Below are 15,866 nucleotides of genomic sequence, written 5' to 3'. Positions count from 1 at the left end.
CTGTTGTCAAAATGTATTTTTGTTATTGTCAGCATTTTAATGTTTCTAGGCAGAGTTTTAAATAACTGATGCAGTAAAAGAAGCTTTTGGTTGAGAAATATGGCGCCCTATGGTTGGCAGGAAGGGGATGTGACTGAAACATATTTCTGACTTTGAAATGGCAACTTCTGAGATGACAAATCTTTGTGGGAAATAGCTGTTATTTGGTTTTTTAATTGGAATTCTGGGAACATTCCTTGTACTCTTTTAGGCACCACCTGCTAATGAAAAAGCAGTAGCCAGTGAAGAATGAAATGAATTGTTAGTCTTAAGATTCAGATCGCTTTTGGTAAAACCATGAAAAAGAAATTAATGGGGAAAGCCAACAAGGCAAATCTCTAGACTATGACCAGAATTTACAATCTCATTTCTGCCCTTTCCTGCAAATAAAGGATTTGGCTCCAGTTCAAGGTAATTCAGAATAGCACCTGTCTTTGAGCCCAGATGTTGAGGTAGGGACATGGTGTGTCCCTCTCCTTGTGGGGCCAGAGGAGTCTCCAGCAGGGTGAGCTGGAAAAGTGATGTTCACCATGTTACAGAGCTGCAAAGGAGCATTTTGGGCTTTCCTCCTGCTGCTCAGCTCTGATCTGGTCACAGCTAATTGTGAAACCAGAAGCTGTCTTGATTTTTCAGCTTTTCCCCCCACACCCCTCAGCTGCTTTGCTTTGCTCTTTCAAGGCAGCCCCTTTGGCACTGTGCAAACCAGACTTTCCCTGTGGGTTACTTTGCCCCAGGGAACTCCAATTCTTTGTAAACTCCTGCCTGGGACCCTTGGAGAGTGACAGGAGGACAAGAAAGCTGCAATAGGTGTGGTGTGAGAGCTGCTGAGGAGGAGGGTAGGTCCCACAGCTCATGTTCCTCTTGGGGCTTGCAGGGAAGGAGAGGATCCTGGAGGAAAAGGTGACAAAGAAGCACCCTTCATTGGGAGAATTTTGAAAATCATCGGGTAGATGCACCTGAGGCAAATAAATATTTGAAAAAAATAATTTAGATACTTTTTTTTTCCTGCTGGTGAAATTGTAATGGGCATCTTCTGATCTTTTCATGTCCTGCATCCACACTGTAACTCTTTACTGTACTCACAGCTTTAGTTCATGGCTCACCCATGAAGTCACCTGTCCTGATTGATGACAGAAAGGCAGCAACCTTCGGATGGAAATTTCTTCCCATGAGTGTGGTGTGTCACCTCTGTGTTTGCACTCACCATTCCTGAGATGTTTTCTGACATCCAGGCCAGTAAATCTTGACAGGGAGGAAGAGCATGTGTTGAAAGAGTACCTGAAGTGCCATAAATCTGACTTGAGAAATTTGCTGATGCTCTGCCCTGGTTTGTGCAATATGTCACATGTCAGGAAGGTTGTGGGAAGAAGCTTTCACCTTCACCTTCTGGAGCAAAGCCTTGGATGGTCAGGGTTGCTTTTTTGTAGCATCAGGTACTTGGATCTTAATGCTGATCCTTTGACTGATTAAACTCTTAATTGAATAAAATGAATAATAAATGGCTGCATGACCTGAAAGTTTTAGCACCTTCTTCCCCCATGCCTTTTCCCTTCATATATCTATTTAATTTTTAAGAAATAACCTGTATTCTTTAGTTCCCCTGGTTATCCCTATCTCATTTGAATGAGCTCATTTCAATAAAAATACCAGCATAGAGCAGATTAATGGAAAACCTTCTTAAATACTACATAGTGCATGTGTTTGACAGTGTAGCAGTAAAGCTCCTAAAATCCTGGCTGGGCTGAGGGCTTTAAAATCCAGATATTCAGTTATACTGACATGAATGCAAAATGTTTCCACAGTGTGTGTACAAAGGAAAAGCCTGTCTGAGTATGGCATCGTCTTTCTCTTTTTGTTAGAAGTGACTGTGCATGCCCCTAAAGATTAACTGAGTGGCTGGGAAGAAATTAGGGTCTGCTTTTGTTGGAGGCTGTTTTTAGAAATAGCTCCCAGAAATTTTTGGAGAACAGAATCTTCTGAAACTTTAGCAGAAAAGAGCAGCAATCAAGTGACAAGAAATATTGTGGCAGTACCCAAAGTGGGTCACAGAGATGGGATTTTTGGGGGTTTAATTCTGAGTTAAGCTAGAAGTCAAAAAGATGGGGTTCAGCTGGGGATGCAAGGGGAAGATTTTTGATTTCTGCCCTACCAGAGCCATGTTTGCCATTCAGTGTGATGGAGCATGTGAGTTCCACGAGCAAGCACAGCAGAAGGCAGCCAAGAAACTCATATTACTGTGGAGGGAAAAATGCATCTTATTTGGTTTTGTTTTGAACTTTTCAGAGGGAATATTTTACTTACTCTCCATTCAAAAGCCTCAAATCTTTTTCCTGTACCTTGGAGAGTTGAATCAGGAGACCTAGCAATTTGTGCAGTGCTTTTCACCATCTGGAAATGGCATCATCTTTTCTTTCTAATAATGCCCTTTCTTCCAGGCAGTGTCTGATTTTTGAGAAACCAGCTGGTCACTGGATAATGGTTAACCATTTACAATTAAAAGTGACTTCAGCTATTAGTGGAATATTGTTGGCCCTGTAGCAGTGATCCTGCTTTTTTAAATGTTTTTTTTAGGGCTCCTGTCATTTCACAGGGAAGATGTTGTCTAATGATCTGACAGAAAATGCTAATGCCTTTATCTCAGGGAGAAGAATCAACTTCTTCACACCACAACACCCATTAGTTGTGACATTTTTTGTGCTTAGGCAGCCAATGCAAGCACAGAGCTGCTGCCTTTGGGTGCATCCACCTGCTTTATCCCTGTGTTTGGCTCTTCCTGAGTTTTGGGTTTGCTGCTTGGATACCTGGGAATTAAAATCCCAAATGATTCAGACAGATCCATCATTTTTGCAGGAAATAGGTGAGAAGCAGGTGCAGACACCTTGTCCTGGTGGTGATTTGAGTGTTCATTGCTCCCAGGGGAGCTCCCTGCAGCTGGGCTGGGCGCTAAAGTAATTCTGCAGCGTTTTTGCGAACCCCACAGTTTGCCAAGGTTCCTATTGATTTTTCAGATTCAAAAGCAATTCTCAAATATTTGCATCTGTGTGATGCTTCTTCTGGATTTTGGACTGAAAAGTGAGATTTGACTGGGCAGTTTTTTAACAGTTTTGCCATCAGTGACTGGGCTCTCCCTTGCTGCTTTTAGCCTCTTGTTCTCTGTCCATGAGTGTGGCTGATTTTTTTGTTCTGGACAGTAGAGATAAATATTTGCATTTGTTTCCAAGAGGTGATAAAAGAGAATGAGGCAACATATTGTTAGAAACCTGAGCTATTGACACTTTTATGCAGCAAAGAAAAGACCCTGAAAATAAAGACTAATGGGCTGTGCACAGTGAAAGTCATAGAAAATAGAAATAACTTTTAAACAGCTTCATGATAGTTTCTAGCCTGAGCCAAGTCTTTGTTTACTGTAGAACAGACAAGGAGCTTAAGAATTAATTAGCTAGTTGATATGCACAGTTCATGAATGTGTAAAGGATATTGCACTTTGTGTTGAACACCCGCAGCAGGTCATAGCAAAGTTGCAGGCTGATTTGTTGTTCAGGAGAATTTTATTGCTGCCTGTCATCATGACTTGACCTCAGGATGTTCTCTGACTGCTTCCTGGAAGCTGAAAGTTTGCTCCACATGAGAGTGTTTTTCCCTATTTGGGACTGGGCCTTTGCTACATTTGTAAAAGGTAGGAATCAAAGGGCAATATTGAACTAAAAAACAAAAATCAGATTTTTTTTTAAAAAGAGATTGCTTTAAAATGAATAATTTTTGAAAAGTCTATATGTAAGGAAGAACAAGGTGTTGTATTTTTCTTTTGTGTTGTATTATTGACTTTTTCCCAAGTTTCTGTCCTTTTAAAGTGGGGAGAGAGGAAAATCCCAAAGCCTTATAAAGCAGCTTTCAGTGCTGTCCCTTACCTTCAGTGCTGTCTATCCTGCTCCAGAATAGGGTTTTTCTAATCTAAGAAAAAACATGCATTTTTTGTGGACTCTTTTCCAGCAACACCTTATGTTTGTAGTCCCATCCATGGTCATAAGGAGGATTCCCCTCCAAAGAAGAATGCCCAAAATTTCAAGTCAATATTTGTCTATTGGATCATTCATATATTCAGTATTTTAACCTTTCTCCCTTTTGGGGCTGTGCAATAGACTGCACTTTTTTGGGTTCAGTAATCACATTGTATGCCAGGATGGGTAAACACTGGTTTTTTGGTGCAGATCTTGAAGAGAAAATGGAATTTGGATTTGATTATTTTGTTGCATTTTTTAAAAAATGGTATGTCATTTGCTCTTTTCTCACCCTCTCTTCAGTATGACCTGAAAGCTTTCTAATCTAAAAATCAATATAATATTTTTTTTTTAAGGGCAGAGACTTCTGTACTTTGAAAGCATTATCACTGGGGCAATATTGAACCCTGTGCAGACAGAGAAAGCAGGATACTTCTGTGTGTGACCTACATTTCTTTCCTGGTCTTCACCTCTTTATCCTTCATCACAGGCAGTGGAAAGAGCTGGAAAAGCAGCAAAAGGCATGGTGGGAACCTGGGTCCTTGTGTTGATGCTGTGAGCTTGGCACCTCCGAGATTGCATCTCTCCTAAGGCAGGAATAACTTCTCTCCTGGTTATCTGCTGGAACAGAGCCCAAACAGGATCTGCCCCCAGGGGAAGCACAGGGCTGCCCAGGGCACAGCCTCCCTGCCTGCCCTCCACATCTTGGCCTGAAATAGGCACTGAAAAGCTCACAGAGCTTGTGTGTGTGTGTGTGTATGAGTGTTACCTCCACAAACTGGGACTCCAAAGCTCTGAAAGAAGTTGAAATTAATAAGAATGAGGGTGCTAACCCCTGAGCTCAGTTAGCAGCAGCAGTGGCTGAAGGTGCTGGTGCTGCCAGCCTGTTTGTCACCTCCCCTCTGCTGAGCTGTGGCCCCTCTGGCACCCCAGGCATGTCAGGAGCCATGTGAATGTATGAATATACCTGCACATCCTTGTTTTGGTGTCCTGGTTTAGCCTCCTGCTCCTGCAGCCCCAGGTTGGGTCTCACTTCTGGGGGGAGGTGTTGGCTGCGCTGCTCCTGGTCCAGAGGGTCTTCTCTGCTCCTGGGCTGTGGCCTCAAATGTTCCCTTGAAGATGTTCCTGGGTTGGTGAGCAGAAAGCTTTTTGGCTCAAGGGAACATTCACAATTGCTCAACAAGCATGTCAGAATATATTGTATTATGTAATTTGGCCCACAGTTCAACCTTTTGGAAGCACTGTCGTTTCTTTAGGAAAGTTCTGCAAACAACAGTTTTATTTTTTTCCTTTGGAGAATAATCTAAAGGGCTTTTAGTAGGAGCTCTCTTCTGTCTCCTTTTGTGCTGACTTTGGTGGGGAGTTTAAATTCTGAAAGCTTTATTAAAGGAGTAGCTTCTAGTTAAGAAAATACATATTTCTGTTGCATATAATAATAAAGCTGTACTACTATTACTGTTATTGGCTTCTTTGGCTCTGCCTCACTCCAGAGCCTGAGAAGATCAGAGTTTGCAACCCAAACTCTTCTCATGCTTTTTGAGAATTTGATGCCATCCTTTTAGTCTATCCTAGCTCTGGAAATTTAAAATAAGTAAATAACTTTAACCAGTCCTGTGAAAATGTCATATGCTTAAAAATCATGTCATTTAAAAACAATTTAGCTTTCTTTTTTCCCCCACAATTTCAATAATTCAGAATTTCCATGTAAAGAATGAAAAATCAACTACTAATATAGTGTGTTTTACTTAATATTTTTTGGGGTGTGTTTCTTTTGTTTTTCCCATGAAAAGCCTCTCAAATATTGTAAAACTCAAGGTAAAATAGCAGGAGAACTGGCAGCTTTGCTGTCGGTATGCTCCCAAATGACCTTGAAATTTTTTGCTACATTGTTCATTAAATCATTAATGCTGATGCTAGCAGTGTCTACAGCAACTTTCCTGAATAAACACAATTCCTTTGCAAAGGTTTGTGCAAATGTATGTTTACAAATAAAGAGGTAAGCAGCATGCTAAAGCAGGTTGTCAGGCTCACAAAGGTATTGATCCTCAAAGTGTTGCTGAAAAAGCACTAAAAATTAATTAAAATTTAAAAAATAAATACATAAAATAATAACAAATACATACATGTACACATCATTTATTCACTTCAATCATTTGAAAAACCAGATCAGCTCAGGCAGAAATGATCATGGGGAGGTTCAGCAGGCTCAAGGGCAGAGCCCTCAGAGCAGCTTCTTGCAGGGAATCAGGACTCCTGGACAACTAGCCAGTATGATTAAGCAGAAGCCATTTATTGTTTACATGATGCACTATTGATACATTCTAGAACTGCTGCACACACATTTCCTGATTGGTGCCTCTGTCTTGTCCACGGGTTCTGCTTGCACTCCTCAGAGTATGGGACTGGTTACAGTCCAGGTGCTTCACCACCCTCTTTTATCCAGTTCTTGTGGTCTTGGCATTCTGCTTCTCAGCCTTTTCTTTCTTAATTTTGCACAATTTATGTCTTGGTAACCTTGATGCATTGCAGAGGGCTCTGATAGGAATAACTACAAACAGTTTGGCTGGGGCACAACGTGGCCTGAGTTGTTCAAACACATTGCTGCAGGTTGTGGTTTCTGTGTGATTTTGTGCAGTTATCCCGTGGCATGGTGTGGTGATGAATCCTCCTCCCTTGCACTCTCATTTCCTAAGGATCCAGCTGAGCATCTGCTCTGAATCCAGCGTGCAGATGATTATTGTATTTGGGCTGCTCCCAAATGAAGGAAGGAATGAATCTGACTCCATGTTCTCAGAAGGCTAATTTATTATTTTATGATACTATATTATATTAAAGAATACTATACTAAACTATACTAAAGAATACAGAAAGGATACTTACAGAAGGCTAAAAGGATAACAATGAAAACTTGTGAATCCTTCTAGAATCTCGACACTGATTGGCCACTGAGTGAAAACAACTCACAGCAGAATCCAATGAAACAATCTCCAAACACATTCCAAAGCAGCAAAACACAGGAGAAGCAAATCAGATAATTATTTTTTTCCTTTTTCTCTGGGGCTCCTCAGTTTCCCAGGAGAAAAATCCTGGATGAAGGGATTTTTCCAGTAAATGTGAATGCCACCGATGATGCTGCTGGAATCACTGCTGGCAGAGTTGTCCCCACTGCCACCAGAGCGTGGTTTTCTCACCCTGGCTGACCATTGCACTGCTCAAAACCTCCCTCTCGCTGCTGGAGCAGATTAAAGCCTCCCAGCAGTGCCTCCTGGGAGGCAGAGGGGGCACTTTGGAGCCCCAGGCCAGGCTGGCACTTGGGACAAGTCACAGCTGCCTGTGGCTTCCCAGAGCAGGGCTGGTGACAGTCGTGGAGCTCCCGAATCCCTGCAGCTGGGATCCCTGTTTGGGCCGGGCAAGCCAGCAAGACAGGCCATGCCAAAAGCTTTTTTGGCAAAAAGTGCATTTTCCTTGCAGCCCTGTATTTTAATTGATAGCCAAGAGGTTGTCCCTGATGTGGTGCTGGAGCGTTGGGACCCAAAGGGAACTTACACTGTGAGGGCAAGGAAAGTTCACCACCATCTCAAACAGAAAATTTCTGCTTTGGTTTTCATGTGTATAAACACATGGCAGTGCAATTGAAATGACCAAATATTGTGCCCTAACGTTTTTCTATTATTTGTTATGAAGTCCAAACTTTTGTTTGTTGAGAAGGAAACCTTGTGCAGTGTCTCAATCTCCTCACAGAGATTTTCCCTCACAGTAAAACTGTTTCATTTCAACAGAATTCTGATGGTATCAGGAAAAATATTTTTTTCCTGGTTGTCAAAAATAAATTAATAATAGTTTTCAGTTATAATTTTTTAAGATCACTGGAAAAAGGGCTTTTTTTTTTGATGTAATGGTTGTTTTTTACTGTCTGGCTCTTGTAGACATTGATAAAAACCTCCATTGACCCTAAAACCTCCATCTCAGCTTTACATATATTACTATATCCTAAAACCTTAAACTCTAAGTTTCCCACCATGTGATATTACACACTTCTATTCAAACTCCATACCCACAACCCCAGTTCTATAATTCCATTTTGGAAGCCTTCTCCACAGCCTCAAGTCAAATGCAGTGTTCTCTTGAGGGTCTGTGCCTTTCAGCACAGAAAGTCTGAAATTCTTAGCATCCAGGGTTCCAACAGCTAGCATGTAAACAATCTCAGCTGTTGGTAAAATAATCTGGGTTTACATCCATCAGGACAGAATTTTGGGTTTGGAAGGTCAAGATCTAATCTGGGAAAAGTTACAGCTGAAACAAATGTGAGAAGGTGTATGTTGAAACACTTAACTTTTCCTAGAATCTGCCTGAAAAAAATGGATATTAATGAGATACCTGTGAAGAACAGGATTTAGTTTTCTGGTTTCTTTACCTTCCCTCTTTTGCAGTTTTCTCTGGCTCTCCACCATCCTTTCCTGCTGTGGTAGCTGTGGGTTTGGCAGCTGCCAAAACCACCTTTGTTCTCCCTTCCAGTGTGACGCTGGTGGTCCCTCCAAGCAGATTTTCTGGAGGGTGAGCACAAAGCACACTGACCAGAGGAGCAGGCGTGGCTTGGCCTGTGGGAACCAGGACTCAGGATACGTGTCTTGTAGGTTGGCTTGTTGTCAGGGCTAGAAAACTTGTTAATTGTTTTGCAAAAAGTGTGTAATTAAGCTGCAAAGGCCTGTGGAGTGATGAGATGTATGGGATACATAGGTTGTGATGTAATGATCTCATCCATGTATAATTGGGATAACATATGATGAAGGCATAGTTTTTGCCATTCTGTACAGTGAGCAAGATTTTGATATGCTACATAGCTATTTTTATAAATGCTTTGCTGAGCATTTGTATTTTTGTTCTTAGTGTATTTCACATCCTTTGGCTCATGAAATCTGTATTTTTGTGCCATTTTTCCAATTGTAAACTCTTAATGAATAATGAAAAAAAATGACAGCATTAGGAAAACTCTGAAGTGGTGCTATCATCATAGAGTGTAGGCTTAATGCTCTTCAATGGAAGTAAATTGCAGAACCCTGTGATTAGGGTGTACATTTTTCCACTGGTGTAAAAGAGATTACTGTTAATTTCTGTTAATTCTGTTAATTTTCTTATCGTATCCCCTACCAGTCATATCTGACCTTTGGGCACTCAATCTCTTGTGGCAAAACAATAGTAAGTGGGAAGCATTGTACTTTTGAGAAGGAAAAAAAATGCTTTTTTTGGTATGTTAGTGGCATTGTTTTAAAGAAAAAGAGAAGGTGTAGCCCTGGGAGAGCCCTATCTGGTACTGGATAGAGTGGGGTTAAGTGCTGAAGGGTCTCTCAGCAATACTTGTAGGTGGTTTGTTGTTCCTCTTGAATCCTAGAATCATGAAGGTTGGAAAAGACTCCTGAGATCATTGGGTTCAACCTTTGGCCAAACCATCACCATGCCAACTAAACCACAGCACTAAGTGCCTCATTGAGCCATTTCTTGAACACTCCCAGGGATGGGGACTCCACCACCTCCCTGGGCAGCCCCTTCCAATGCTGGACAGCCCTTTCTGTGAAGCAATTCCTGCTGTGTCCAACCTGGACCTCTCCTGGTGCAGCTTGAGGCCATGTCAGTTTAGGAAGGGCCCCTCAGGTTGGGAAGGATGTTGAGATGCTCAAGCACATCCAGAGGAGGGCAACAAGGCTGGTGAGGGGCTTGGAACACAAACCCTGTTAGGAATATTTGAAGGAACTGGGGGTGTTTAGCCTGGAGAAGAGGAGGCTTAGAGGTGACCTCATTGCTCTCTACATCTTCCTGAAGGGAGGCTGTAGACAAGTGGGATTGGTCTCTTCCACCAGGCAGCACTGACAGAACCAGAGGACACAGGCTCCAGCTATGTCAGGGAAGGTTTAGGTTGGATATTAGGAAAAAAATTTTCACCAAAAGAATGATAATGTGCTGGAATGCTCTTCCCAAGGAGGTAGTAGAATCACCATCTCTGGATGTGTTTAAAAAAAGACTGGACATGGCACTTGGTGCTATAGTCTAGTTGAGGTCTTAGGGCATTGGTTGGACTCCCTGATCTTAGAGGCCTCTTCCAACCTCATTGTTCTGTGATTCTGTGTGATTCTGTGTCCTCTCCTCCTGTCACCGGTTGCCTTGGAGGAGAGGCCGATCCCCACCTGTCTCCACCCTTCTGTCAGGCAGTTCTAGAGAGTGATAAGGTCACCTCAAGCCTCCTTTTCTCCAGGCTGAACACTCTCAGTTTCCTCAGCTGCTCCTTCAGACCCTTTACAAGTTTTATTGCCCTTCTCTGGACATTTTCCTGAGGGGCCCAGAACTGGACACAGTGCCCAGTACAGGGGGACAGCCTGCCCTGCTCCTGCTGGATATTTCTGATCCACACCAGGTGCCATTGGTCTCCTTGCCCACCTGGGCACACCCTGGCTTGTATTCAGCTGCTGTTGACCAGCACCCCCAGCTCCTTTTCCCTTTCCAGTCACTCCTCCCCCAGCCTGGATCACTCCATGGGGTTGTTGTGACTCAAGCAGAGGACCTCGTACTTCACCTTTCTGAACCTCATCCTGTTGGCCTCATCTCAGGCCTCCAGTGTGTCCAGATCCCTCTGCAGGGGCCTCCTACCCTCCAGCAGTTCAACACTCCAGCCCAACTTAATGCTGCCTGTGAACTTCCCAAGGATACCCTTGATCTCCTCACCAAGACCATCAATAAAGATAATAAACAGGTTAGTTTGCTATCTTTAAATATTTTTTATTTGAAGATAATAAACACTGATCCCTAATGACTGTCCCCAGCTGGATGTGGCACCATCCCCACCACTCTCTGGGCCCAGCCATCCAGCCAGTTCTCAACCTTGCCCATGTCCAAGGCTTGGCCTGCCAGCTTTCCCAGGAGAATGTTTGGGAGACATTCTCAAAGGCTTAGCTGAAGTGTTTGTTTGCAAGCAATTGTATTTCTCACAGTCTGATTTTTTATAAGGTATCTTTGGAGGTACTCTACCTGAGGGCTGATTGATTTATGTTTGGATTGCTTATGTTTGGATTTCTGCTGTGCTTTATATGGCTACAACTAGTCTTATATAGGTATTATTTTATTCCTAAAATTTAGCCTTTACAGTACTTAATAGCAGTTGGGGACTTTTTTGTCATTTTTTTGGGTCTTTTTTCTTTTGGTCTTTTTATTTTTTTGTCTCAAAAATGAATAATTTAAGCAATTTGATTGGAAAATTGAAATTCTGTCCTCTGTATGCTGAAGGTTATGAAAAGATACATACTTGACATATAATGGGGAAGATGTCTTTGTCAGTCATATAAAATTTGTCAGCAATAAAATTTCTGAGAGTGCTCTTTATCAGCTTCACTTTTAAATGTTATCAATCCAGGTGATCTGTAAGTAATGCAACCAAAGTTGAGACAACAACAATCTTCTGTTGTTGAAGATGCCTTTGAGCTGATATTTTGTATTGACTCAGAAGTGGCAGAAGGACATTGTTAGAGTGATGAAGGTGATGAAAGACCTTGAGGGCAAGATGTGGAGGAAGTGACTGAAGTCCCTTGGCTTGCTCAGCCTAGAGAAGAGAAGGTGAGGGGTGCCCTCGAGGCATCCTACACCTCCCTCATGGGGGCCCTCACTTTATTAAAGGGGAGAGGTGAGGGTCCTTATCACGCCTTTAGGTGTGCACAGAAGTGCTCAGAAATGTAGAAAACGTGGTTTTCTCCAAACTGGACTGATTTTTAACTTCCTGCTCTGGCATATTGGAAATGTTCCTCATTATTGCTAATGGAAAGGTGCCTCATCAGTGATGGCTGTTGTAATGAGGTTACTGCTAGATGGATTTTGGGATGGTTGCAGGTGGTGGTTCATCAGTAGGCTGGGATATGAAAGAATAACAGGTAATCTAGAGGCAGGAGGAGCAGCTACTGGTGTGTACCAGCAGTGGCTCAGTGCACAGTGCATGCTGTGGGGAGCTCTCATTGTGGCTTTCCTGTTGATTTGAATTGGTTGTCTCCTCCTTCATCAAGTGTGCTCAGCTGTTGATAGATTAAGAAGTGCAATGTTTTCCTGCCTGCCCTTTTTTCCATGATGCAGTCCTGGTTTGCACAGTTTTTGATAGGGAGCTGTAGTGCTTGGGGCTATCCTAACAATTCTCAAGCACAGAGTACATCCTTCAGTTTCAACTCCATGTGTTGTGTCTGTCTGGTTCCTACCAGGATGCTGAATTTATGGCAGTTTGAAACAGATGCTGGCAATCAATATCTTTCCATAGGCATAGAATGAAAGAAAATCTGCTGCAGTGGAATGCAGCATCACACATAGGTTGCAGCAAATTGTGTAATTTTCTTAATGCTTCAGTAACTCGGGAGCTTGACTTCATTAATGGGCATGAACAGAGAAGCTGGCATTTGGTAGGGAATGGAGGGAACAAGAACTGAAGGACTGGAATAAAGAAGTGGCTAGAGGATATTTTTATTTGGTGTTTTATCTTCTTTGCAATATTTGAACTTTTCTTCACTTCTTGTCAATATGAGGTAACATCAATGCTTTTTTGAGTTTTATGTTGTCTCTTTGCTTGTAATCATTCTCATTAAACCAATGTGTGAAGAAATGTGTGAAGAATGGTGCAGTCTGTGAGAGGATTGATGCTGACAGGTTTTGCTGTTTTGGAAAAGTAGAAAACATTGACTTGCTCAAGTCCCCTTTAGGACTTGTGCTAGATTAGTTCTAGGACTAAGTGCTAAAAGAAATCCCACATGAAGGCTTTCCAGTCATTTTTCAGTTCTGGTGAAACAAGACAGTCAGAGGTGCAACAGGTTGGGTAATGATGACTTCACCAGCAGAGATATTTAAGCTGCAAGTTGCCTAAAGTCTGGTTTTGCAAAGCACATCAGCTACTTCTTAATTTCAGGCACGTGTTTGAATCCAGTCTAGCTGAGCAAAATTCATCTCATCTTCTTTCCTACCTTCTGTTAAAAATCTGCCAGACTCACAAGGAAGGAAAAGCCACCAAAACACAGTCTAGAACACAATGTGCCTTCCAACACAGGGTGGAGCATGGAGAGTATCAGAAACCAGGCCACACCAGTCTCCAGTCCCCCTGAGGACACATCAGCACCCAAGGCCCAAGTACAAAAATGTCCCTTCTGTGCTGCAAACTTCTCCTGGTGGACTCAAGTTCCCTGGTGAACTCTGCAGCCTCCTGTCCAGCCTGCTGACCTTCTGGAGCAGCTCCATAAAAGTGGATTGGGCTCCCTGTTCCCCTGCTTGTCCCTCCTTGCCATATGTGGCTCTGTGTCTCCCTCCCTTTGCTTTTCTCCAGATCAGCTGTGTACAAGTTAACCTGTGTCAAGTGGAAGGTCTGGGGACTTTGGTTGCTTGGAGGGCAGAACTCTGTTCTGTTGCCCATCCTGGAGCTGCTTCTCAAACCAAATTGTTTCTGGAGACTATAAGTATTCTTGCATCTCAGTGAAGGAGATAGTAATGGCTGTTTTTCACCATGGCTTAATAAAACTCTTAAATACAGGGATAAAATGGGAGATCTCGCATTGTTTTGAGTTTTCTTTTTTTTTTTTTTAGAGAGAGAAAATGCTGAACATAATTCCAGCACATTCCTGTGGAATGCACACGGGAACCTGAAGGAGCTGGTCTCTAATCATCTACTGTGGCCTGTGTATATGGAGGATGGTGGTGTAAAAACTTAGGAGGAAAGGAAACTCTAGAAAGAAAGAAACTTAGCTTTAAATAGGTGCAGCATGACCCATTCTCCTCCCTTGTGCTATAAGGTCTCCTGCTGCTGGCTCCTGTCCATGTGGGCTGATCCCAGTTGGTGCTGTTGGGTCTGCTGACCCTTGGGTTCGTGGGTGGCTGGAGCCAATGTCCAGCCCATTTTATGTGTCTCAAGATCTGCTCTGCTTGCTTTTCCACACCATCATGTTGAGTTATTCACGGGGCTGTGGAGAAGGTTGGCATCCCCTGTGTCTGATCCAGATGTGCTGCAGCTGGAAGGCAGGATTTAGCTCCATGTTTTCCCTCTGCTTGGCTGTGCAAGGGGACACAGATTGGCATGGTACCAAGTGCCACGACTGAGGTTTGATCTATTGTTTTGATGTGGGGGAAGGGAAAAAGAAACCCCACCACCTTAAATTTTACCCTTGAGTGAATCTTAATCTTTGAATTAGTACAAATGTGAGTGTTCCCATTCTATGATTTTAGGATAACTGTAATCATTTCAAGAAAACAAAGCCTAGGAACATTATGGTGTTGAATGCAGAGTAAACTGGTACTTGAAATGATATGTTGAGCATCTGCACATGTCAAAAAAAAAAGTGTTTAATGTCCTATTTTGTTTTGGATCTTGCCCCCCTCTCCTCTTGTTCATCCCTGTTTTATTTTCTTCCTTTTGTGCCCGTAATTGCACGCGTTATTAGAGCTGGCAGGATGAGCACCTCCAGATGCATCCTGCAGGAACACAGCCAGTGCTGACTCTATTCCCATGTCAGACTGCATGCCAAGGCAGTGAAGCTTGCTTGTCAAAACCCATTCCCTTTCTGCACTGCTTCTAAACTCATCTTCTCACACAGTGTTTTGACACAGGGTGACTCATGATAACCTCAAGAATTGTCCCAGGCTTAAGGATGTGTCTTTTAGTATGTTGAGACATCCCTGGTAAAAGTAGGATTTTGGAATAGCATGGCCAAGGCAGCTTTCCTTATTCTTCTGTCAGATGAAACAAGTTGAGGGCTTTAAAATCTGTTGTGTTGAACCTTTCACTGGGTTTCATGTTTGTGTTGGTTTTTTTTTTTTTGGTAAATTTTCTCTGAATTTTTATGCACTCTGAAAAAAACAACAACAAAAAAAATTCATTTGTTTTACCAGACTTAATGCATTTTGTGTTGGGATTTGTAGCAACAAGATAACAACACTTCATTTGGGGGAAGAATATGCTCATTTTACTTATTATTTTTCAGGTCTCAGGCAACAGCATGTCAATGATGCTCCTTCTACAGGATCTTTTCCTAACTGGAGATCTATACTATCACCAACACGGCCTTCCACAGAAACCAAGACTCCCTCAGTAGCTGATCTTTCCCTGGGACAGACTTTGGAGAACGCAGACTTGCTTCAGATGATCAGAACAACGCTGACTGGCGCCCGTGCCAGGACTTTGGATCAGATGCACCTGTCACCCTCCCTGTACCAGGGCAGTGGGAGCAGTGCACCCCAGGAACCCGCTGAGGTCTCAGCCGAGTCGCCTCTGAGGCCGTCGTCTCACGATGCAGATGACACAGCTGCTCTAACAGGTTTGCCTCAGCTTGGTATGTTTGCCACACTGCCCACCACACCACCAGTGACACATTTGGGTACAGCTGTGCCATCCCAGCCAGTGCCATTAGAAACCACCCTCCATTTCCAGAGAAAGCACAACAGGATCAGACATGCTTGCCGCTGTTCCATCACCATCATTCTCCTCATTGGTAATCCAGTCACCTCATGCCATTAACTTTTCTAAACCAGCTGTACTGCCCATCCAAGTGCCTTTGTCTGCAGATCCTGAAGGTTTCCTCAGCACAGATTCAGCTAGCTCACAGGTTAGTGAAAGCAGGAATAGTGCTCTAAGCATGGTGCATTCCAGTGTGGTGAATCACAGAAGGGTCCCAACTGGTGTATGGGGGCCATGCTTTTCATTGGATCAACAACAGTGCATTTCACAGAGTTAGTGGGAAAGGACCTCTTTGTCATCTGTATATTCTGATATTCCTGGGTAAAAATGCATCAGTCTTCCCTGACAGTAATTTTCAAAAGTTTGTCATGGTT

The 15,866-nt window shown here is 42.9% G+C and overlaps 1 protein-coding gene across 5 annotated transcripts in view; it reads left to right on the top strand.

Annotated features, from left to right (window-relative positions):
* The window catches only part of KIAA1549L (KIAA1549 like), a 135,829-nt gene that overhangs the window by 43,308 nt on the left and 76,655 nt on the right, over positions 1-15,866 (top strand). For 4 of the 5 annotated variants that reach the window (XM_071455237.1, XM_071455233.1, XM_071455234.1 and 1 more), the window contains exon 2: positions 15,020-15,352. In XM_071455237.1, coding sequence (XP_071311338.1) covers positions 15,020-15,352 — 333 coding nt within the window. Of the gene's footprint in view, positions 1-15,019; positions 15,368-15,866 lie in introns of all 5 variants that reach the window. The other variant, XM_071455236.1, reaches the window with a different exon arrangement.

The sequence above is a fragment of the Agelaius tricolor genome, unplaced genomic scaffold (genome assembly GCF_023055355.1).
Source record: "Agelaius tricolor isolate 1412-34295 unplaced genomic scaffold, bAgeTri1.0.p SCAF_46, whole genome shotgun sequence".
Lineage (NCBI taxonomy): Eukaryota > Metazoa > Chordata > Aves > Passeriformes > Icteridae > Agelaius > Agelaius tricolor.
The sequence above is the reverse complement of the archived record's forward strand: the minus strand, read 5'-3'. Positions and strand labels throughout refer to the sequence as shown.